Raw genomic sequence first — 26940 nt, forward strand, 5'->3', positions numbered from 1 at the left:
ACAACAAGGGGTATGCCACACTGAACCCTTTGCTTTCAGGATTTATGTCTAAGATTAATGGCGTCTGTTGCTTGTCAAAGCATAAAAAGATGAGAGTTATACTGGGCAACTCTGCTTGACTTCGCGTAGAAAACCTTTTATGTGACCGTACTCATAGCAAAGTGTTCATCGAACTTTTCTGTCAAAACAAATGTCTGACGCAAAGCGAAGCAAAAGTTCTATGTGAACAGGCCATTACTGGTGATCCATTTTAACCAATAGGCCAACTATTTCAAATTGTTCGTCCACTTACCTATATCGGACCTTGGAAAGAGACAAAATGATAACCTAAAAACTTATGTTCAAATGATGTAGCAGTTCAAACTCCTGCCTTTCTAGATTTTATATGAACATATTGCAAATACGATACCAGCCTCATAAATACTTAGCAAATGTGTACGACGACTTTTGTCAATTTAAGCCCGATTGGACCCGTTGTTTTGGATTGGCCATTTCGGGAAAAGGCTGTATATAAAATATACATATGTTTATTCGCTGATTCGATTCACATTTTTGGAAGGGAAAACGCGCAGTGAAATCAAAGAGTGAGGCATTTCACAGCAGAATTTGAGTTTGACTGTAATCTGAATCCGAATCACATTCCAAAGAAGCTGAAGCCTGTCCTATCATATGCAAAAGTTGTTATTAGCACTGATGTCCAAATGATTATTAAATTAAAATTATCTTGAGGTAAATAAAAAGACATTTTTAAAGTTCCTTATAAACTTTTTTTAAACAATTTAATTTCACATATCGCTAAACACCTTATCGTTACATAATTTGATATAGAATTCTCCTTTTAATGCAATTCTAGTTAAAGTTTGGCTTAGTTTTTGTAGTTAAATACAATACATTTTTTGATTATTATATTTTCATGTTAAATATTCATTTGTGTGATTTTATTGGCTTTGTGGCATTGCGTTCAGTGTAGATTATATAAGCATAATTTGAATATAAACGCTAATACATTTCTTCTAAATATGCACATACAAGCAGCACATACCTTGATATAACATGCCTACATATTATATGTACATATGTATTTTTGCAAATAAAATAAAATTTTATGTGAAATAATAATTCGCTGCTTTGACGAAATACTTGTAATTGTATTAAAAAAATATTTTTCTAATTGCAATTGAATATTTGTTTCAATCCATGTGGAAATGAAGTTATGTTGTGTTAATTGGGAGCTTGTAATTTTTAACTGAGCTTGCTTCTAAATTTTCTTTTTTTCATTGTATTGAAAATTGCAAGGCTAGAGTTCAAATTTAACTTCCATACGCATTTTCTAATGAATGTAATTATAGCATATATACTTCAATTTATTATGGTGGCGGCGTGTTTGACTACATTTTTTTATAACATCATAAGCATATAACGAATTTTATTTAAGAACAAGCTGTTGCTACATTTACAAGTTAATGATTTTTAATAATCTCTTCGTCGTCTTTTTACAAATCTACGGATAATATTTTCTTTGTTTATAACATTTTTCTTAAGAATATTTGGAAATGTGATTAAAATGGCGTTCAAAAACGTTTGAATATGTTTGTTTACAAATTTAAAAATTTTGTAGAAATAAGCGAAATTCGATAAGAGTTTTCGGTGTACTTTGTTAGTTAATTGAAAGGTACTGTTTTCGTTAACGTTCGGAGGTATTATGTGTAGTTGACAGTTTCCAAATCTTCCATGAGCTGTTCTTACTATACTGGATTTTTGTTTTTTTTTTTTTGAAAAATGTTTTTGGGAGATATGCGTGGTCACTTTTTCGTTGTAGGTGGGTTTAATTTTTAATTTTAATGTGCAAAAAGTAAACATTATTATTTTAATTTATTTATGAAAATGTCATTTAGATGCTGCTGACTTTAAAATATTATGCGTAATTTTAGTGAAAATATGTATATACGTAAGTATCATGCAATAAAGATTAAGTGCGTAATACGCTTCAAATAATTTAACCGTTTTCAGGTTTTTGAAGTGATTTTATTATTTTACTTAGCTGTGTATACATGTTTGTAAGTGCTGTATATATGGTAGTGCTGTATATATATCAATATATAGCCATGTAAATATGTTTACTACATTGTGAAATTCAAACGATACTAGTTTCTGATTTAGTATTTAAACGTTGGCATTTTTTTTTTAATTTCATATATATATACATACATATGTATATATTTGGTAATTTAAACTAAGAGCTTTAAATCTTTCTATTATGCGATAAATTAGTGAAGCATCAAATAATTTCTAATTAATTATATTTGTTTTTTGGCTTAATAGTAACATAATGATTTTTGGGCGCATTGTATGTAATATTTTTGTCCCACACATTTCAAGCTTAACAATATTTTGAACTATAACTAGCATACCCATATATTTTATGCAAAAAAATGTGTATATGGGTATGCCTGCACATATAATAATTTCATGCATTTCAATATTTCTTTGTCTCAAACGCGCCGTTTACTTCTTCGGTGATTCGTTGTTGATAATACTCAATCGGCGTATATTTGGCTTGTCGTAATCTTCCATGGAGACACCACGTGATAGTTTGCGTGAACCATTCTGTCCGTCCACCGAACCACCGGAACTTGTCGAGTAAGCACGTCCGCGATCAACGCCCGGCATAACGACAGAGGTTAAAATGCCTTGACCTTTGCAGAAGAGCAAAATAGACTGAGCTACTTTGGCCGGCTTGAAATGGCAGAGTAGAAATATCGATATTTATTCATTAATGGGAGAAAAATAATGAAGTTATAAAAATTAGTTTAAAGTAAAATTTACATATTTGGCTTCAAATGAGCCTATTTTATAGGTGATTATAAAATATGTGAACATTTTTTTTGTTTGGCAGTCCGTGTCAAATTTTATCAGTTATTATATGTGAAAAACTTCTATAAATAATGTGGAGCGATATATTAAAAAAAAATTATAAATATATTTTTTTGTTCGAAATATCCGTTTTTCGTCCACTATTCGTCTTCTTCACTAAGCAAAAATATGAGCTGCTGTGTCAAATACATTTAGTAAACAACAACCTAGGGACCTTTGAGTACTTTCTTCATATTATAACCAGTTGCAGTTGTTTTAATACTCACCGCATCAGCCAAAACATCACCAGCACGTTCTATTTTCAAAATAGTCACCTTCTCCTTCTCCACATCTTTGTGCAACTGCGTATAAATTTGTATTAAATAATAATTTACATACGTTAAAGTTTTTTCTTTCAATTTCGAACTCACCTTCTCAACCATCGACGCATAGGGGCTCAACAAGCCCGTGATTAAGATGACATCAATCTTGCAACCTTTCAATGTAAGATCTTTTCGGCTGTGTTGTGATAATTTTTTCATACAAATAAATAACGAATTTGTAATAAATGTTAAAGTTTTCAACATCGAAAACTTGCAAATGCTCTAATTTAAATAGAATAGCTTACCTCATAAAAGCTTTGACATAGAGTCCCACATTTTTGCTATTCAAAGTGCTGTGCAAACGCTTCTGATATTCGGAGACGATCTTTTCCTTATCCGGATTATCGCCAACCAATTGCTACATATGTACAAGTTTTAGCGGATATTTTGCGAATTTCGTTTTTTGAATTTGTGGTAAATGAGTTGAAATGTATACGCGATATACATATGTATATGTGTGTGGAAGTTGATGTGTCCAAGTATACAGGTACGAGAGTTTGAAAATAATGAGTGATAGTAATGAAAATTTATACATTTTTGGCAAGCAATTCAAATATACATATAGTAAGGGACTACATATGTATGCGATAGAATTCTAAGTATTATATAAAAGATAACAGTATTAGTATTATTTACAAATGATAATAAAGTGCAAATTTGAAGTGAAATCAAATAAGTGAAACAGTGTTTTGCAGACATGCTCACATCAAAAAAAAAAAAAAAAAAACCAAAAGAAATATAGAAGTAGTGTTGGAAAAAATGAGAAAATCATTCTGTTCAATATCCATGTATTTTCAGTTTTTATACTCTCGCAATATGTTGCACAGAGGCTGTTTGTATCACTTGAAACTAATCGAGATAGGTATACAGTTATGTACATATGTGACTTGGTCTACGAAAAGGGAGCTAATGTGCGAAAACTAGTTTTCTATCACGTGAAAAAGCATCTCATCTTCCATTCGAATCAAACTAAAAAGTGAAAATTGATTTTTTGACACCTAACCCCTTTCCGTGGACCAGGTCACATATGTATATGTATATATAATATAAATGATCAGGGTGATGAGACGAGTTGAAATACGGGTGACTGTCTGTCCATCCATTAGTTTATGTAAGCGTTAAATTGAGATATCTTCATGACGTATGGTACAAGTGTACCTGGACAAACAAGTTGGTATTGCATTTTGGTAATAGGACCACTGGCCATGGCACACAATGTCATTAAACGGAGAAAACTTATGAAGTGTCAATTCTAAGTTAAGGTATTAACTAAAACACGTATTTCTCCACTTTAGATGATCCTGTAAGGAGTTATCTTGCCAACGCGGCCGCATTATTTTCCGGGAGGTCGCAATGGCCTAGTTTAAAGTATTTTTTTCCAAAAATTTCTTTGTTAATAAGGTATGTTTATAGCAATAACAAATTGTAATATATTTGTAAATACATTTTATATATGAAAAAAACCGGTTGAAAAAATGCTATTTTTTACCCGAGGAAATCCATGTAAAACAATATATACGAAAATACCGTATTTTACTTTACCTTGCGGGAGTATAAAATATTCGGTTACACCCGAGCGTAGACTTTCTTTATTTGTAATATTTAAATTTGTAATTTTTCTTTATTGAAATTTTGGAAATCAGGTAAGATGGACCTATATTTTCTACACTTTTTGTATAGTATGAGTTAGTGTAGTATTATATACATATATTAACCATTTGGTGAAGTTTTGTGGACACAAGGAGAAGAGAAAATTATTATTTAATTTTTTGAAAAGTTTAAGCAGCGTATAGAAAATGAAACAGTATGATTAACTTAATTTAAAAAAAATGTATTAACTAATTATGTTTTTGAAGTCAAAACTAGTTGCTAAAAAACAAGCTTATGCTAAACTAGCAAAAGAGAGATTTACAAATGTAAAACGCCGCTTGAATTTGAAATGATTAAGGCTAAGTTATTGCTAAGTTTATGACAGAATTTTAAGTACAGTAATGAGTAACATTTATATGTGTCACTATGCTATAAAAATCGAACAGCAAAATGTGTTATAAACACGACCAAGAGTTGAAAATGACAAAAGAAAAGAAAATCCAAAATGTGCTTCTGTGGATATGCGCGTTATTGCTGTTAGCTAAATAAGCCAAATATTTGCTAATTACCTGGAACTGAAGTAAAATTAAAGGTCAAATGAGTTTATTATGGTATAATAAGTAATTTCAAGCAGTAAATATTCGGGAGAAATAGTATTAAGGAGCAACAAAAGGAAAAAAACGATGATGGATTTTTAATTTTTCCAATTAATAACATTGCCATAACTCACAAAGCTTTTTGAGTAAAAATTTGGGACTTCCGGATTTTTAGCTTGGCAACAGCAAAGAAAACATACATTACATTTTATTTTAGAGGTTATATTAATGTTGTTATAGCAGAAATAATTTTTAATGTAGTTAGCAAAAACTATGTATATTTTATCTATAGGAGTTGCGGTGTAGAGTTTTAAAATTGAATTTTATCGTTTATGCAGCAAATTTTAAAATTTAAATGTAAATATTTAGGCCACGCTAAAAATGGCTGTTGTTTTATGTTATATAAGAGGAAGTAGTACAAATTCTGTATTTGAACAAGTATGCAAGTAGAAAGAGTATATATGTATGTAGGACTTTAGGAACGTCAAATGTTTCTTTATAAAGCTGCATTTGCATTTCTTATATGTATGTATATCACGTCTTTATCAAAAATAGTATCTAAAATAAATAAACTTTTAAAAGCTCAAAAAGAAAAACTACATACTACATGTAAATAAAAAGTAACATACAATTCAAAAACTTAAAATTAATTGGCGTTTCTAAAGCTTAACTATGTTTTTAAGCAGTAATGTATTGGCAAATCACATGAAAGCTGATTTGTGCCAACAAGAAAATTCTACTAAATGCTATACCTCCATAACCTGTAGCTTGTCAAAGAGTTTGTGAAATTTCAAATATATTATTTAAAATGTCACATGATTTTAGTATCAGTAATTCAATATGGTGTTTACACCAACCGCGTTGAAAAAAAGAAAAAAAGGTTAAAGAAAAAGTTACTTCATAAATACATATAAACTTAATTTTTTACGCAAAACAATTTACATATGTTTGTATGTATAGCAGCCAAACCAATGAATTCATTATATTGTTAGTTTTCCAATTTTAATAAATACCCCATATGTATACAATAACAATTTTTGCAATAATTTTGAATTTTGTGTGTCATACATATATATATGTATATATATATATAAAGTGCACACCAACATACAGAAACCTACACATATACACATTCATAACGACATACTAGCCGTTGCAAACTTACATGTCCAAATTTGTGATACATTAAAAAGCTTTCGGCCGATTGTGCAATATCATCGTTCTTCCATTGTATTAGCTGAAATACAAATGGATTTTAATTTAAGATATTAATTTTTTGCTGATTCTTCACCGTTTTACCTTAGTTTTGAATGATTGTAAAACGCTGGCGGCGCTACCGGTGGCATTAATCAACACCAAACCGAGCACTCGGGATGGATGGGCCAAACCGAAGCGAGCCAAGACATTAGCACCGGCGCCTTCTCCCAAGCCAATCACATATTTGACATGCAGAAAGTCCAAAACGGTGATGAGATCTTCACCCAGTGTTTGCAGTGATGGAAACTGGAAACTGTGAGGGCAGATATAAAGCATACAATTAAACGAAAATATAAAAACTTAAAAATTTAAGGAATTTTTATAGGCTATATTTGTTCGATCTGAACAATTTATTCAGAGATTATAACGCTATATTGAACAAGTAAGGAAGGGCTAAGTGCGGGTGTCACCGAACATTTTATACTCTCGCATGATAAAGTGATAATCGAGATTTCAGGCGTGGTTGTGAACCGATTTCACCCATATTTAGTACATGTCATCAGGGTGTTAAGAAAATATTATATATCGAATTTCATTGAAATCGGTCGAGTACTTCCTGAGATATGGTTTTTGGTTCATAAGTGGGCGACGCCACGTCCATTTTCAATTTTTAAAAAAAGCCTGGATGCAGTTTCCTTCTGACATTCCTTCCGTAAAATTTAGTGTTTCTGACGTTTTTTGTTAGTCGGTTAACGCACGTGGTGGTGGACGTGGTTATTATCCAATTTCTTCCATTTTTGAACTGTATATGGGAATGCCTAAAAGAAACGACTCTATACAGTTTGGTTGACATAGCTATAGTAGTTTTCGAGATATGTACAAAAAAGCCCACTTTTCCAAAAAAATTACTTCCAAATGTACTTCATTTCTCCTATTTTTTAAAGGTGGTATCTTAAGAGGTTAAACGCATTTAAGAAATCAATTTTTTTATTGTCTTATTATATTCTAAAAGAACTCTAGAATATTATCCTAAGCTTTGAAGTTGATGCGAGTAATAGTTTCGAAGATACAGCCTTGAGAACTTGTGAGCTAACTAGGCTAAGTTTGCCGTCTTTAAACGCGTTTTTCTCGAAACTGTGTTTTCGAAGTCGGTCAGCAAAATTTCTCGAAAACTAATCAACCGATCTTCATGAAATTTTACACAGATTTCCGAGATACAATTCTTAAAGACTTGGACGAAGGATAATGTTTAAGCACCTCACAATCCTTCGCGCATCTTTCGCTTAATTTTGTCCATTATTTAAAGTGATCTTAAGTGTAAACTTAAGTAGCCCTGTTATGACATCTTTAATGCCACTAAGTTCCCTTATGCCTAGAAATAAGAGCTTTTTGATCGATCCACCTTCAACACTACTCAACGGTAACTTTGTTGTATTGCCTGTTTTCTTATGTTCCAAGACCTATTTGTTTACATACATTATAGGTATTCTGGGTAGAGAGAAAGCGAAAGCAATATAATACCAGTTATGTTATTTTTACTTGAATTCTGAAAAGATAGAGAATGACCAAAAACCCCAAAAAGTTTATTTACCTGTCCGGTAAGGCCTCAGCATTATCAGCATGTCCAGGTACATCGATGTGTATGAAACAGGAACGCTCCTTAATCTCCGTCATGCATGAACTGCTGACAAATTCTTGGAATGAGTTGTCTGTCAAATGGCATAGACAAAAAATAATGATAAGTAAAAGCTTACAAATTTAATTAAAATGTCGTTGTTTTGTCAAATTTTTTCGTAAAAACCAGGAACGTGATATTTTAAAGAAACTTTTCTCGCATGAAGCAATTTTTAAAATTTTACAGCTTTTTATGGTTCATAAATCATTACGCATGGAAAAGTTTCGCATAATTATTCTACTAAAATATGTATGTTTGTATAATTGTAAAGCTCTTTTTATTTATTTAGGCATGGAATTTATTACATATTTGCCAAGAGTTTTTCTTTTTTGTACTTCTTTTACGCTTTATTATTTATTGTTTTGCGCATTTCACTGCTCCCATAAATGAACGAGCCTTTAATTTATATTATATGATGTAAAAAGCCACAAATGAATTTCAATAACTTACGATTGCATCCCAGATCGTGGACTGTAATAAAGACTGCACGCTTTTCTTGTTGTGTCAAGTCGCCCTAATGGAAAGTCAAGTGGAAATTTAAATAAAATACAATGTAGTATATTTTAATGTACATATTTTATATATGTATTATATACATGGGTGTGTGTTCTATGAAGTATTGTGATGTTTTAAAGATGTTTTTTGTTGTGATATTCTCCTCATACCTGCACTGTAACGGTCAATTCGCCACTTTTGTCCGTATTAACAAGATATTTCTGCAATGAATGGTGTAAAAAGGAAATATTTCTATTAAATTAACTGTATTAGAGTTTTTTTTTTAATATTGGGTTAGGTTGGATTTTCTTTTAATCAATAATGCATTGAAGCAAGGTTTGTAGCATTCGCAAGGTATGAAATGACCAGCATGAGATTCGAAATTTATTTGATTTTGTCTTTGTGTAGTTGATATTAAAGTTCTATAAAATATACGTTGATCAGTTTCTTTAGCAGCTTTTAGCTTTAGCAAAGTTTCAACAGAATTTATCAAAAAGGTCAAATATGCTGTTCTCGGGAAGTTGAGAGAACCAATAAGAGAGTAAACGAGAAGAGAATAAAAGTATAAGGGAAAATTTTCAGCTAACAATATTCTTGAAATTTTCGTAAACTAGCTGCCTTAATAAGTAAATAAAAATATTTAGACCAACTATTTTATAGATTTTCCAGTTTCCACAAAGAACCAATGCTAGTATTTTGAAGGGGCTTCCGGTTTAAAAAATCTAATTTTTTATTGTATTATTAAATTCTAAAACACCTCTAGAACATTGTCCTAAATTCAAGTTGATTCGAGTAAAGTTTTTTAGATACATCCTTGAGAACTTGTGCGCTCGAGGTTAGCTAGGCGTCGCAGGTAAACTCGTCTTTATAGAAAGTGTGTTTTTGAAGTCAGTTGCAAGATTTCTGAAATTTTACCTAGGTCTTTGAGATGCACTTCTTATAAACTTGGATGAAGAATTGTTTTTTTTTCGATTATGATTATTAAAATAAAATGTCGCGAAATTTTGACTAAAATTTAATGTTATTTTTTTTAAATGCAAGTTCTAAGTTAAGGTTTTAACTAAAACACGTATTTTTTCACTTGAGATGATTCTGTAAGGAGTCTCCTGCCAACCTGGGTGCATATTTTTTCCGAGAAATCACCGGCAATGGCGTCGCAATGGCCAAGTTTAATATATTTTCTTCCAAAAATTTAGAATTTCTTTGTTAATAATGTATGTTTGTAACAATTCTAATAAAATATTGCATTTTTTATAAGAGAAAAAATTGTTGAAAAAATGCTGCTCTTTTACCCGAAGTAACCCATGTAACCCCTTAACATTACTTAAATATAGAAAGAAATTAACTTGGATTATACAAAACTAACTGTAACGGAGTAGTGCTTCTTAACCGTTATAATCCATCTATATAAAAATTAACGAAATGGCAAAAGACCTTAAAAAGTAGAAATAAAAAATTGGAGATCTTGTTAAATTGTTTACATTTTCCAATTTCCACATTCATTTATAGTTATGACTCAACATTCTAAACTAGATAATTACATTTTACTTCCAAAGTTATTTTGTTGTAAAAAGAGAAAACATAGAACATCCTTTGGTAATGACATAACCAACTCGCATTTTATAGTTCCACAATTATTTAAAAAGCTTTTCCCGTTAATACCGACASAACAACAACAAGCTATAGCTAGTAATGGTACAGCCGATTCCGAAAATAATAATATATTTCCTGTAAATTTGTTTTGCACTGCTTTGTCGTTATTGTAGGTGCTAATGACTTCTTTTGTTGTTTCAAGCTTTGTTATTGTCTATAACTGTATGGGCATTCATTAGCTTATTATGAGTATTAACTCCTATACAACAATTTGCATTTTATGCTAATATCAGAGACCTTTAATGCTCTCTGTGTATAAACGCAAATAAGAAGTGTATAAGAGAATAAGATAATGGTAATGTGGTTGAGTGAGGAGAATGAAAGGATGCATAAGCGAAATCACTGAAATAAAGCATTTTCGCAAGGATTTTTCTATTTGAACGCAGTGGGAAACCGCATTTCAGCAGCATTACATAAAAAGCGAGCGCAAAGCGTTTTATGTAAGAAATCCAACTACACATATTGTAACTTAAAGGACACAAAATATTTTCTTTACTTTTTGAATTACGTTTTTTTTTTGCCAATTTTTTACGTTTGTACTTTCGATTGACTATTTCGAGGTTATTCTATTTGTGGAAAAGTTTTTGGTAGCAATTTCTATCCTGTTTTTTTGTTTGTTGCAAAAAGTCGTGCTCGCATTCGAACTCGCCTCGTCTTGTTTGAAATAACTTTTATTGAAGCCTTATACGTGACAGTGTGTTGAAGCCAAGCTAATGCAACAAAACTGAAGAAGTATGTGCTATTGCCAACCGGGACGCTGTGTACTGCGTGTTGCCCAACTTTTCTGTGCGATATTCAACGAGTTGTGTGAACACGAAGCAAAATAAGTTTGCACGCAATTTTTAGTTAGCCTTTAAGAAATCAAGTAACATGTACATAGCTGAAGGAATTATAATTGCGCTTGCCTTGTGGTTAGAGATGGGAGAAGGACGTTTCGAGTAAGAAATTGTTTGACCAAATTCATACAAAATATTTTTCTGTGTATATACGTATGGAATATAATTCATTGTTGCAACGGCATTCAAATATCAATTCTTAGAAGTCTCGTTTAATATTATATGATTATAACTACTGAAAAGAAATTTGTGTTGGGCAAATTCTTTTAAAACTTATATTGCAAAATAATTTCCAGGTGAATGCATCAAAACTTCCCAACCGAGCTCTCTCAGTTTTTACCGAGTCGTCAAAGATGTGTGTGGTCTAGCGTTGTCCTGATGGAAGCCTAAGCCCTTTCTATTGGCTTCACTGGAGATATGCGATTGCAGCAACATCTATTGACAAAATACGAAAGGACTTTAGCGACTACCGAATATTATAAACTTATAGCATCAAATATTGCTCATACGCAATGGATATCTGCTGCTTAAAACAGCAATGCATGTATGTAGACGCATGGTTTATCTTTATTATAGTTCTTATCCTTCAATAAATAAAGTAAGTTATCGATATCTATAACAATATATACATATATATATGAATAATAAGCCAATTGGCTCTTTGGAGCAGATATTTGGGTTTCCCGAACAAGAAAAAGGCTCAGCAAGGCGAATATGATTATTGAGCAGCAATTTAGCGGCACTGACAAAATTTTCCAAAATGTAAGAAATCAATTCCAAAGGGTGTTGAAAGTCTCTTTTATCTTTATGATCCCCTTTTTGATATTCTAATCGTTAACAGCTGTGGATGAACGCATCACATGACCAAAAATTTACACTTCTGGTCACCCTACTATTAGCTTTTCAATCATTCACCTCAAGTTGTAATCAATTCGGAAATCTCAGTTATTTTACTTTAAGCATTCTTCAGCTGACAGCTTTTATACGAATGTTCAGCATTAATTGTCTATAATACAAGGCAACATGGTAAATGCTTTCAACTGTCAAAAGATACGCAAGAAAAGTTTAATGCTCCAACAGCAGTAATAAAGCTTATATAAGTATGTTTATACTAAAAATATGAACACAAGTATGTGCAAAACGTATGCGTTTTTTTTCTGAATAAAATTGCAGCTCTTGAATCTGCAATCGGTCGAAACACACTCTTTACAGAACGTGAATTTTCGTAACAAAGTTGAACGATTTGCAAACGTTCTTAAGGAGTAGGTTTTTCTGTGGTGAAATGCCAAACAATACTGAACAAAAATAACATGACAGCTTGACACGACTCACACGAGATCTGTCAAAAAAAGGCTTTCGAAACAAGTACCTCTACTTGAATCTGCCGTCATAGAATATAAATTAAATGAAAAAAGGCACTTATAAAATTTAAAAAATATACAAATACTGAAGATAAGACTGTAGTCATAGTAACGCGATGAGCGAGCAAAAAGTAAAACACTCAAAAGCAGCACTTGTTACTTAACATAAATACGCATAACACAAGTAAGAATAAAGGTGCGTCAGCAGAGAGTGACACGTTTTCCTTTACCTTTATCAATACTTACAGCCTTTATCAATACTTGCCTAGCCTTAGAGCTGATAGGTTAACATTGTAGAATAAAAGTATACAGCTAAAATAGCATTCCATAAAAGTGTTGTATTTTTGTACAAACATGTGTTTGCATTTAAAAGTACTCCAGAGGTGTACGTGCCAACTAAGGTAAATATATAGCTTGAGACGACATTTGAAAGACACATCGAATATTATATACTCGTATCTGCACACCAGTAAATATATATATTTATTTATGTTTGTTGCAAATATTTTATTACATTATTTCGCTGTGCTTTATTTGGCAAAGTTAAATAAATCAATATTGTAGAATTCGAAATTTTCCAACAGAACACAGAAAGCAAAAGACTTGAGCAAAGATGTGGGTTTTGCAAGTGGCAAGCAATTTCGTAATTCATTGGAGGATACATGCCATTTAATATTATATAAGTATGTACATATTGTATATAAGTAGCTTTTACTGTAAGTCTACCATACTGTATAGTGTTTTCTTGGTAACATCAAAGGTATTTCAATCGAATCAAATGTATGGTTTAAATTTGTTAACTGATTCCCTTGAATTTTCACTGATTTCCGTTATACAGGTTTGTGAGCATTATTTTTTGTAATTTATATTTAAATATCTTTGGCTTTCGCTGCCAAATCCTATCTATACACAGTTTGAACTAAATCGACATTATGGCTACAGTAATCAAAAAGGGCAAAAAAGTGACAACGTAGCTTAAGGCAGTAGTCTGGTAACTTGGGTTCAAAAAATCGAAAACTTTTTTTTTGATTAATTTGAAAGTACAATGTCTTGCGAATATACTGTGAAAATTTTAGACAGAAAATCGAAATATTTCGGAGTTATAACGAGTTTCCTAGAGCGCCTCGGAGTCCTCTCTCTTGGAGTTGTTGAACTTTAAACGCCCGAGTCCTAACTTTTTTCAACTAAACCGACTGCTTTTTAACAGGCTGTTCTCGTCGGAACTAACGAGCATTTTTTCCACCCCTAAGTTTTCATTTTACAACCCTTTCTTTGCTAAAATAAAAATACTTTTTTTCAAAGTCCACCATTTTGTTATTTACCCCTGAAATTTAACTTCAATAATTCCGACCAGAATGACATGTCTATAGATTAAGAATAATCAAGAATAGAATTCAGATAACATCAAGAGCCAAAATCACCCGGGCCAGCCACGTGCATTTTTTAAGGTTCCAACTTCGAGTGACAATAATAATAGTAATAAAGTATTAAATTTTCAATATGTAAATAAAAACACTCTAAATATTCCAGATAATTCATTTTAATTTCCCTATAAAAAACCACCCTTCAAAAAAGTCATGAAATTAGGCATAAGTTATCAGACTTAAACTTTTTCAAAGTAAGGTAATTTCATACATACATACATATTTGAAGCAATCAGTGTAAAACGTGATCAGTAAAATTAGGCTAGGTGAGAGTGACGCATTAACCACATATTGCTAAATTGCTTCCAAAAATTTTGATTATGCCTTAACGCTATTTTTTTTTACGCTATTTGACAGAAAAGGTTCTCCCAAATATGTTCCCAATACAACAATTAATAAATTATCTTTGAAATATTTAGATAACATTGATTTCAGAGATTTTTTATAAGTCATATTCATTAATAAGGTTACAAAAAATATGTGTATACAGTATATAATACATGTTTTAGTACTTGAATATTATTTAAAAGGAATTATGAGAGAGGAATTGTTAAGCCTTGAGCAATACCGTTCGATACGTGGTTTCAGACAAGGCGACTCCCTATCGTGCGACTTCTTCAACCTACTTCTGGAGAAAATAACTCGATCTGCAGAGCAGAGTCTTCTGTCATCAAACAAACAGTCGTCGCACTCGAGACTTGGCTCCCACGCCACTGTTGACAGCTATAACTGTCGTAACGAAGTCGTTGATAATTTCGCCTATTTTCAAACCAGCACCAAAAACAACGTCAGCCTCGAAATCCAACGCAGAATAACCCTTACCAACAGGTGTTACTTCAGACTAAGTAGACAATTGAGAAGTAAGGTTCTCTCTCGACCAACTAAGAGCAAACCCTACGAGTCACTCAACATCCCCGTTCTGCTATATGGTGTAAAAGCATGGACGATGACAACATCTGATATGTCGACGTTTCGAGTTTTAGAGAGGCAGGTTCTGCGAAAGATTTATAGAATTTTACTTATTGGCAACGACGGGTGCCGCAGTCGATGAGCTAAAAACCAGTTGGAGAAGGATCTAGGTACATTTTAAATCTCCAATTGGCGCCAAACAGTGAAAAAGAAGAACGATTGGCGCGTTGTTGTAAACTCGATTATAACCGCTAATTAAGAAAGTATTGTTAAAATACGAAAAATGCTACAACTTGAATCTCGATGTCCATTGGACCAACAGAATTTGAAACCCTTGCTTATAGTTCCATTTAGCTGGTCAACACTATGTGCATTACACGCATAAATATAGGACATACAATACAGTATGTATAGAAAGATTTGAAACTACTATGGTTGACTGTGCGCAGATATTTTTAGCTGTTAAAATGTTTTAATTAGCGTTAAGTGGGGGTCGCATTTCAAATGCGTTTGACAGCAATCTAATTTTGCTTTTGCTTCGCATATTTTCCAAAGCGCAACAATTACGTCACTGAACGCGTTTTCGCGAGTGACTGACGTTTACAAGCGTACTCGGGCTGTAATTTGCTTGCGCCGTGTTGTTGCTGCCATTGACACTTTTATTGAAAATCAATTAAACCATGTCAGCACAATAGCTAAGAAATATATATGAAAACAACAATTAAATTAAATAAGAGACAAACATAGCTTTGGATCACTCAAACAGATCTGTAACAATGAACGATATGATAATACGCTTAAGTAATTTGACAGCACACATGTTTCTGACAACTAATATACTGTGTTCAAGATGACGCAGATCTTATATTATTTCACTTATTTGAGTATAATTTGCTAGAAATAAAAGTTTTATGGCGCAAAAGAAGTAGCATTAATAAAGAGAGATATAGCCGGATTTCTTGAATATTTCTTTTGAATCGTTCTTAAAGTATATCTTTCCAATGTGATATTTTGGATCTATCTTGTATCTTGTTTTTATCGGTAGGAAGCTGCTTTTTTGTCGGAACCGCTGACATCGGATTACTATAGCATACATCAGCCATAAAAACTGACAAACTTCCCTTTTTATTTGACAAGATATCTTTACAAAGTTTGGCATAGATTATTGGCGTAAAAAACGCTACAATCTCTGAACCACTTTAAATAAAAATATAACCTGTGCAGCTTGTAAGTATTCGAAAATGAATATATTTCGTTATGTACTCGCAGAACATCCGAAACATAGCTTGGAACGACGTGAAGACTTGCACAGAAATTCGTTTATTCCTGCCTCATCGTTGATTTTGCAATAATATTCGATGAAATAAATTTGTATACAAGAAATTGAAATTGAATCTCTGTTTGTGATATAAATTGTTGAAATTTAAAAAGTTTATTTCGGTAGAAAATTTAAAAAAATTATCAAGCCAAAACTTCATCGTACGCGTTAATGAGACTACTACAACTTCGACTTAAAGTAATTGATTTCATTTTGTTTACATGTGCATTTATAAACTTTTGACCGAAGATTTAGCTTTATTAGCCGACAATATTTAATTTATTTTTGCTCGAAAGTTTGTTTTGCGCAGTAACATACAACGTGGCACACATATAAAATTTAGCCGTTGAAATTCATAAATGTATACATGTTTGGAGTGTATTTCTGAAAATTGCGTATATGTATATATGTGTGTATACAATTCTGTTCGTTATTTTCCATGTTGATTGTGAGTGTGTTTTCTGTTTGCAAATATCTTCAGTTCTTGCCCTAAAAACAAGGATCCAACGTAAACAAGCTCCTTATTTACAATTTAAAAAATAAATTACATATATATCTGTTGACATATTTGTAAGGTTAAATTTTTCCACAAAAACATTCCTTTAAAATTAATATAGTACCCAGTAAAATTATTACTGAGAATTCATAAAAGTGATTTATCCATTCTCGCGAATGATTGTTTTTACCCACCTTAATACATATGCGTACATATACATGTAAAAACCTAATATATATATATATATACATATGTTTACTTATGTATATAGAGCTAATATATATACATATACATGCATTAGCTCACTTTATATCCACCGAAAATTCACGCTTGAGTTACTAAAATTGCACACATTATAAATACACACGAGCTTCCAACTATTAGAAGATTAACCATTTTGCAATTCGATGCTAACATCCCCTTTAAACACTCATCTATAATATATCTAGTAAATGCAGGTATACATCCTCTTGGGTTTGCACATATGAAAATGTAAATGTCGACACGGTTGCAAACCGGTCTGGTGTTGATTATGAGTGCAAAAGATGTAAAAAGTAATTCTAATTTTCGCTTACATGAATAGAATAAAAAAAAAAAAATTAAGGCATAAACATATAAAAATTACAAGCATAATATATGTTAATGAAAATAGATGTTCGTGCTGTAAATTTATGCAGTGATAATTTATTGTAGTCCCTGGCTAAAATTAAGTTCTACCATGATGGCTGCTTAAGAAGTAAATATGTTTCAARTATTGATATGGTCAATTTAAGATCTTAAGATTAAGACATTAATCGCTTCAAGCATTGATAATTTATATAAAATTGTAGTTATTTTGACATCTGATGCTTGAAAATTATTAACCACTTAAGAGTAATCCTATAAAACGCACTTTTTTAGTACAACGAAATTGTATAAAAATAAAACCGTCAATAGCTTTGAAACGTTGTTCGCAAACCAATAGTTAATAGAAAATTAATTCCCTTTACGTGTTCGTACATGCTGAAGAGTGTAATTGAAAATGTTCATATTCATTGACGCACGCATACTATAGAATGCCACAAGTGACATTACTGTATACATATAACGTGACGGAAAATGGAAAAATCTCCAGGGAAGTCCGGAACAAGCTACGCCTGATATTACATACCACGGTGCGAAAGCAATATGATGGGAACTTGTGCATGAGTATAGACAAAATAAAATTAAACAAACAGATCGAGTTTTAAATTCATCGAAATTTTAATGATTAAATTTTTGTATGTAAATATTTTACTTAAATTGTTTGTTATAATTTATATATGCTAAAAGCATAAATTGCACAGGGGTAACTCATATTTATGGTGAAAGAATATTTTACAATACCAAAGTTCAATAGTAGACTTCACTCAAATGTTCCGCATACGTCATGTGGTACTTAATATACCATATGCATAAAAATAATATGAGAGATTATATTTATAAGAAATTATTTTGCGTGTTTGAAAAATGATACTTGGAAATAAAGATCCTTTTTCTTTTATTTGAGAATCAAACCTTCCTCTTTAATCTCTCTTCAACAAGAAGCTTTATGTCAAAGTTATTTAAAACCACAAACATAATTAACTTCAAACTTTACTTTCGAAACCTAATATCTAATATGGGCATACTAATTTGTTACATTTATTATGTTACTTTATGTTTCGCAGCCCTCTCCGCCCACTTTTCACTTGCAATACACAGAGTACAAGCAAAACAGTCGACACAATGAATACACGCAACGAAGCGTCAGTCATTACGGTTCTATTTTTCTCTTGTCCTTCTTCTCTGTGCAAAATGAACAGTAGCACGTCAAGGCAGGCAGACAAATGGCATGGTAAGATTTGTGGTTAAAAAACATACGTCTGAGGGGTTCGTGAATAAAGGACTCATCTGCATAAGCTTGCTTAGATGAGGAGAGCATACACATATGTATGTGTGCAGCTGTTGCCTTCTCTCATAGCTTACTTACATTCAATCATATGAGTGCAATACAATGTGGCGACTGGCATTGCGGCTTGTTGCTGCTGATTTTAGCCAGTGAGTGTACACTTCATTTGCAGGCACATACGTTGAATACCCACATACATACAAGACATGTGTGAGATTTTTTAGTACAATGTGAGCTGCACTTTTGCCGATATATCTATGTACATATGTAAGTAAATATGTACACACATAGTTCGTGAGTACATGTTACGATAATCCGTACTTAATGTTATACTACAAATATGCGCATACATGTGTGTGTGCATGCACGTAAAGTGTGCAGTTGACTTGCCTCATTCTTTTGTTAGAACCTTTTCTCCCTACTTTTACACTCACTGACCTCAATGAAAGATGTTTTAAGCTTAAACATCGCTCACCCTGCCTTTTTACAATTTAATGGCGCGCATTTCACAGTCGATTTTATTATCTCGTTTTATTTTGTTTTTTATATTATTTCTTTTTGCTTCATTTGGTGTCTTGTATTTGGGCATTGCCTTTCGTTTACTTTGTTTTCGCAATCATAAAGCGTTTGTTTGCTTTACTTTTCCTTGTTTTGTGTTTTTTTTAACAATTTTAAAATAATTTTGTCTTTGAAAACATGTCTCTTTTTATTCCATTTTGTTTACGCCTTTTATCGGTTAAGTTTAAAACAAATTCAGCATTTTTTTGTATTACTTTTTCAGTATTTTCTTTTATCTTGATAAATGATATGATGTATCGGAATAAAATAGAGGAGTATATATAACTTTAAAGATAATAAAATATTAAACCTATCTATCGGTTTTTCTGGGATCAGAATTAAATAATTATTTTACTACGTCTTTAAATACGATCTAATGTAAAATGGCAATTTTAAAGCCTGTATTAATTTGCTCAATTCACTTGACTATTGTAGACTATTTCATAATTAAAAATTTGTAATCGGATTCGCCGTTGAAAAACCAAACTTGTTCATCATATAAACTGTGGGCAAACAATAGTAAGACTAATTTATTTGAAATTATGCCCGAAAACCCATGCGTTGAAATATAATTTTTCTTGGTTTGTCTTGGACTGTCAGTGACATCTAAGCCAAATGTCATATCACAATAATCATTAATGTTTAGTATACGCCTGTCTATCTGAGGCACATAAAGTGCATTCGACGATCAACAAAGCAGTTTCATTAAATTCTTTGTGTGGAATCAAATTTCCGGTTAACATGCCTTCGGGGATAATGTTTTGTCGCGAACAAGTGTTTTTTATTAGTACAATGTATTAAAAGAGCGTCGAGAACTCGTCGACGACGGCCTACGTCCAGGACGACCATCAATCTTAATTGATGATCAACGCGTCATTAGAATAAAAGAATTGGTTAGAGATCTTACTGCCATCGTTGTAATATCAGTTTACGGAAAGTAAAAGTACGATTGATTCCGAAATCGCTAAATTTTTTCGAAAAACAGCATCGCCTAACGCCTGTGAAATAATGCTTTCCGAGTTTATAAAACATATTATTATAGGCAATAAGTCTTGGATCTATGTTTACGACACGGAAACAGACGATGAACTGGCCGAAAAAGCAGGTCCAAAATCAAAGTTATGTTGACAGTTTTCTTCGATTAACGAGGTGGTGTGGGCCTAGAACTCTTGATTTTTGCACCACGATAATGCACCATCGCCTACTGCATTAATACTTAGTGAGTTTTTCGACACGTTTTTGCTATCAACAAGTATTTTTTTAATATATATATAWAAAATAATATAAATATCTGTCATATTATTGGCATACTCACACCATGCCTGTGACCACGACCGTCACTATATTAAAATTAAGTTTAATATTAACGGAAATATCGATCGGTGCATTGAACACGCATACAAACAAAATTTCACATTCAGACGAATTATTATAACGCGTCAATATATAGTATTGAATATAAATGTGTTTATACATACATATATGTATAATTTTTTTTTTATTATTTCATTTACATCTGTATTTAAGTTAAAAATATAGTCACGTTCTTATTGTCCCACCACAGCACGGAATTATTAAAGAAATACTTGAAATCTACACACACATACACTCTGTCGTACATAAAATATTTTCTTTCTATATGCTTCATAAGCTTCGTAGAAAAAGAATAATTTTTTATTAATAAACGTGTGCGACATTTTCGAGACACTCTACACTCTCCCTCTCTTCTTCTGCGTTATTATCATATGCACAGTAAAATAATTTGGACAAACATATCACATCTCACTGTCGCCGGAGCAGTTCATAATCGAGTTTACGAGCTCTTACATGCTACGTGTAACTACATTTGCGTTTAGTCCAAGTTTCTGGGTACGATAACGATTTTTCATAGAAAACATTAGGAATTATATGTTTGTGCATCGAAAAGTTCGAAACATTTTTTGGTTTCTTAGTGGGCGTTCTAAAGCAATGGAGACTGTTGAATATGGAATATGGGAATGACATTTATGTGGTAGCTTTGTAAAGTAGCAGAAGCATGGCCTATAACTGTCGCTGTTGTATAGAATTCATCAATGTTATTAGCGATATTAATCCCACATACTATTTGAATGGCGTAGAATAATATTTGATGCCAATATGTAGCTTAGAGAATATTGAAATTGGATCATACACAAGTTACAACAGATGTTAAGCATCAATAATATGGTGAATGATTTATACACACATACATTGGCAAATGTATTTTTCATACTATTAGGTGAAAGCATGCTGTAATAAAGTTGTATGCAAACTTTTTCGATTTATGATACATAGATTAGGCAATTCCACATTCTTGTAACCACAAGAAATATCGACCAACTTTGATGGCCACAGTTATACGGATATATTGTTGTGTTGGATAGAAGTCGTATGAAAATGTTTTTGTTTTTTTGTCAAAAAACTTTAATGCTTCTACTTGCTATGCAAGGTTTTATTGAAAGGGAAGAAATCAAATGTAAGATCAAAGGTCCATAAGTGTTATTCCATTACTGGTTTAGGTCAACTGTAAAGGTATCAAAAATATGAAATTGTCTCCCCTTAGAGTAAGGTTATATTCACTTGCAACAAGGAAACGATTTTTTTTACTAAATTTTTACAAAGCAACATTTTCTATATAAGAAATAAGAAATTTAATTCAGAAATTTAATTAAATAATCTGCAATTAATTTTTAAAAATTATGGTTTTCTGTGACCCCGTAGCCGATCTTCAGAAGAAAAAGGGTGATTGGGGATGAGCAAGATTTTTCTGCTTAAAATTATATCTAATTCTAAAAACAAAAAAATATTAAGTAATCGTTCATCCACCACGAATCTCATACCAAATTTGCGCTCCTTTATAAGGCCACTAAAGGAGTAAATGGCACAAGGACATACTCGGCTCAGTCTTTGTCAATCTTCCCAATTAAGGCACCAGACATTCCAAGTGCAGGCCCTAAAATCGTAATTCTTAATGCGTTTGTTGTCGTCGTCATCAGAAGGGGGGTTTCTCATCCGAAGCTGTTGTTTCCTTTTCATTGACGGCGTTTTTTACGTGGTGGGCGCCAAACCCTGGGAAGGAATTGGTTCGCCTTCTCACTTTAGCTCGCCTTCAAACGTATTTCTTTGTTCCTACTATTCTCCTGTCATTCTTTCAACCCGCTTAATATATTCAAAAGGCACATCTGCATTCGTATATAAGCAGCTATGAGCTTTAGAGAATCGGAAATAAAGCAATCAAAACAAGTTAATATTACTTCTTCCATTAGCCACAAAATTAACAAACAAATCTAACAAAAACAACAACTAATGTATACATGTCCTGTTCAAAAACAATAATATTAACTTTCTAAGCTCATAAATGGGGAAGAAGGCGAATTGATAGCCTCTAGATACAATAATTTGTATAAAACCAGGCAGAAAGCTGTGGCGTCAACAATGCTTGCCTGAAAAGAAAACAGGAAGGAAGGACTATCGCTTTCGAAATAAAGGCAGCGAAGTCAAGAAATGATTGTGCCTAAGCTAGAAACTAGACAACAAATAAATTTGTATATATGTTGTACAACAAAGTGTGTGTGTGTGTGAGCTAAACAAAGCGCATTTGTTATACATATGTATGTGTTTAGAAGGGGGAGAAAGGCCAATGTCGCAAACAGAACCAAATGTTTGCAGGCCAAAATCAGAGGAAATTCAAGCAGACAAAATGAATGTAAGCTTATAACAGCAGAAGCTTACAGACACCACCCAAAGGATGCGGAAATGATTTTAAGCAAATGGCTTTCGTTTTATTGTTGTATTCGACTGCCTCCCATGGAACGGATGTCAAAATTATGATGCGCAACGGACATTATTCTGGATAAATGTAATTGAAACTAATGTAATGTCCGATTTTATTTAAATTGATGAACTTAATGACGCAAATGAATTCAATGAAGTGAAAAAACTGTGAAACAATAATATGTTTTATTTCTTAAATTCAAGCAATGCAATGTAAATTTAGGGAATATATGTAAGATTGTATGTATGATTAATTGTTGTACATATGTAGGCATGTATATAGGAAAACAAAGCACTTAAAATGCAACAAAACAGTTTAGTTAACCTTTTTTGTACAAAAGTAGCTACAGAAGAGCATAACTCGATTTTGGTAAATTTTAAAGACGGCATCCTAATAATTTAAATATTTTATTTCGATTTGCTGATACAAAGGGTACAGACTTTCAAGTCTAAAAATACTTGTATCAATTGTTTTTTGATTCGTTGGAGGGTTTAAGAAAAATAAGATGATTTATGATGCTCTTTGGAACATATTTTAGTGTAAATTTTAAACTAACTTTACAAGTTTTGAATATTCCTCATTTAAACATTCTACAATTAAAGTTTTCACTACGAAATGGAGTCCAAGTACTTCTCACTTACTCTGAAAAAGCCATAATGTGCGCTACACTTTAGTAGCCACGATTGTTTCTCCAGCTGAAACTTTTGCCTCTACAAATCAAAAAGTCGATAAGTGAGGTTAGCACGCAGAAAATTCGACAAATAACTAATACCTCCAATGATAAATGTGTTGAAGCCTCTTTGACAGGCAATGATAAATGATTTTGGCCGACAAGACGGTAGACCAATTAGGGAAGCGGACAGGTTTCGCAAACAAAACTATAAGGATGCCGGTAGTTATCAATAGTAGGAGGGTCAAAGTGAGTGCGCGAAAGGTGGGTGTTGCTGTACACGAACAAGTCATGTTGTTTTGAAAACAATTTATGAAAAATAATTGCTTAGAAACACACATTGTGATATACTAGAAATAGGTTGACAAACATTTTTCATTTGATTAGCAATATGAAATATTGCGAAATAGCGACAAAAGACCGTAATAATTTGTAAATTATGCGTAATATTTTTTGTTTGATACCATCGCGTATATGTATATACCTGTATATATTAGTTGCTCTAGCGAGCGTCGTGGAAAATTCATAAATTGCTTATTGGTATACAGTTTAATTTAGGAAATTTAGTAACTTGTAACCGAATTGTGACTAAATCGTTAAAATATTACGATACTGCATTGTAAAATGTAGGAATATCTTATGTCTCCATTTAAACGTTAACTTCAGTGACTAGCACATTTAGGTTTTAACGTCAGCGATAATTAGTTACAGTAATGGTGGCAGAAAGTTCATATGGAACATGAAGAGCAATTTGTTCTTAATTTTTTTGATGAGCCACCGAAAATTAATGTTAATCAAAGAGTAGTTCGAAGTTATTCCAAGTAAAATTGTTGTAATTGTATGTGAACTTCGTTTTCTCCCCCGTTGATCCGTAATGAAGTTTCTAAAAGTTTGTAACATATTTATATACGCAAATTTATCCCACAGTTTTTGGAATATGGGACTGAAAAATTTTGTATGCCTTTTTTTCTCTAAGAAGCTGCTAATTTTTCAGAACCGCCGATATCGGACTACTATATCTTACACATAGCTGCCATTGGACTTAAACAATCAAAATTAAGTTTTTGTATGAACAATTTTTTATTTGAGAAAGGTATCTTCACGAAATTTTTTATTGATTATTCCTTGAGGCAATCACATTTTATCCGAAGAAATAGCTCAAATAGGACAAGTATATCATATACCTATCATACAAGCTTACCGATCGAACTCAAGTGCTTATATGGAAAACTTTTGCATTTGATAAGATATCTCGATAAAATTTGGCATATATTATTAACCGAGACATTGCTACAAATGCTTCAGAAATAATTTAAATAGGATAATTCTAACATATAGCTGCCATACAAACTGTCGTTAATGTTTTTTGCTTGTTTTATACTCCTACTTTCGGGTGGAAATAAAATCAAGCAACCAGACTCTTGATAAATTTTAAGCATTTAATTAAATTTTCGAAGTAATTTGAGCTACAATTTAAGCTTAAGATAGCGAAAATGTAATACGGAGTAATACAATACACAATCTTCTAAAAGTTGCCGAATTTAGTGAAATGTCCAAAGACAGACCAGCTTGGCTACCAGCAAATCGCCAATACTTAAATATGTGAAATAAAAAATTACTGTAATTTTTCAACAAACAAAAGAGAAAATTCTCAAACCATTTATTAAAGCAAACACACACCAAAAGCAGGCGAACAAACCTGATGAAGCAAAAAAAAGCCATTTCATAAATGAGCGCATTAAGCAAAGACGCTAGCCAACGGAGATTAGATTGTTTATAAACAGCAGTAGGCTATACAAATATCTACATGATGTTTATATATACATATGTATGTGTGTGCTAAGCCATTAAAGAGCGTGGCTGCGTGAACTGAACGCCTTTCAGAGTGCTCACAGTCATTGGCATTCTATACAGGTAATAAAACGTCGACAAAGGATGCGCTGAACTGAGCAAGCGAAGGTGCCTGCTAACGGCAAATAGAACGGCTGTATATACACATATTTCTCTGTGTGTGTGATAAAATATGATGGTATATGTGTGAAAACGATGTAAATAATTTTAGCTCGCCACTGAAGTAGTTGGACACTAAACGCTTAACCAAACAGATGATTTGGGGGTTTAGCTCGGGTGGCTGTGGGTCGAGACTTGATGTTTGGTTGGTTTAGAAGGGCGAGTGTGTAGATAGACAAATGTGAGCATTTTCTAAACGTTTACTGCATCAGATGTGAGCAGAGCGAACACTTTTAGTATATTTGTGCCACAAACTTACGCTTATCTTGTCCGGGTGGTGGCCATGCTGATGATGCTGCCCAGCCGCAGCGTGATTCGGAGTTGCGTGTTTTTCCATAATGAGATGATGCTTCGTTATTTGGGGTTTTAGAAATTTCGAAGACGCAAATGCGCTAATGATAATGATGGTGTGATGGCGCAGTAAAGCTTGGCGATTGCGTGTTAATTATAAATTAATTTCAAATTTATTGTTATTGTTGGTTTGAATACAATTTATTTCGAGTAGAGATTTTCAAATTTAGATGTTATCCTTCCACGACTAGACTGAGAATGTAATAAAACGTTCAAGCGTTTAAGCGCCTTTGTGGCGCGAGTACTTTACGGTAATTGCGTTTTAGGAAATTCTAATTAATTCACCCTTCACTGCAATGCTGCGGTTGTTACGTTAAGTTTTCCTTTTTCAAAAATAGTTAGTTTTTAAAAATTATGCTTGATATATTATTTTATAAATTATTTAATGTTTTATTTTTTCTTGTGCTTTTAAAATAATTAAAATTTGTCTGGCTTAATTTCACTTTTAGAAAACGTTTCTCTCAATATTTCTAGTAAAAATTAATTATGGTTCGGTTGCAATGTTCAACTGAGTGATTTCCAATGCTCTCAAAGATTTCCAAGCGCACTAACATGCACATCCAACGAATGCTGAGTAACAACTGACAGTAGTTGGTCGCTTATCAGGCACCGCATATCAGCGTAAGCGCCAAGACAGGCAGGCTGCCGAATATTTATGTAGTCACATAGCGCACAGCCAGCTCTCAAGCTCTTGCAATGGTTTCGTTTGCCCAACGATGGGTGGGAAATATTTTGCGCCATTAGCTTGTGGGACAGTCGAACAGACGTAGGGAGAAATAAAATAGTGATGGTCAGCTAGCAGTAATGGATGGATAAACAGCAGCAACAAATGCCATAAACCTTTGGTGTCAGTGTCACTCAGG

At 32.5% G+C, this 26940-nt stretch overlaps 1 protein-coding gene across 11 annotated transcripts in view; it reads right to left on the minus strand.

Moving 5' to 3' along the window:
- Positions 1-744: 744 nt before the first annotated feature.
- LOC108978086 (uncharacterized protein ZK1073.1) overlaps positions 745-26940 on the minus strand; it is a 50933-nt gene continuing 24737 nt past the window's right edge. For 4 of the 11 annotated variants that reach the window (XM_018948201.1, XM_018948200.1, XM_018948207.1 and 1 more), the window contains 11 exons: positions 8960-9010; positions 8745-8808; positions 8211-8328; positions 6722-6932; positions 6588-6659; positions 6175-6183; positions 5396-5401; positions 3482-3594; positions 3285-3372; positions 3141-3215; positions 745-2736 (listed from right to left, as the gene is read on the minus strand). In XM_018948201.1, coding sequence (XP_018803746.1) covers positions 2506-2736; positions 3141-3215; positions 3285-3372; positions 3482-3594; positions 5396-5401; positions 6175-6183; positions 6588-6659; positions 6722-6932; positions 8211-8328; positions 8745-8808; positions 8960-9010 — 1038 coding nt within the window. In that variant the 3' untranslated portion in view covers positions 745-2505. Of the gene's footprint in view, positions 2737-3140; positions 3216-3284; positions 3373-3481; positions 3595-5395; positions 5402-6174; positions 6184-6587; positions 6660-6721; positions 6933-8210; positions 8329-8744; positions 8809-8959; positions 9011-25985; positions 26643-26940 lie in introns of those variants that run through there. The other 7 variants (XM_018948208.1, XM_018948206.1, XM_018948202.1 and 4 more) reach the window with 4 other exon arrangements.

This window comes from Bactrocera latifrons, unplaced genomic scaffold, assembly GCF_001853355.1.
Source record: "Bactrocera latifrons isolate USDA-ARS-PBARC rearing strain unplaced genomic scaffold, ASM185335v1 scaffold_117, whole genome shotgun sequence".
Lineage (NCBI taxonomy): Eukaryota > Metazoa > Arthropoda > Insecta > Diptera > Tephritidae > Bactrocera > Bactrocera latifrons.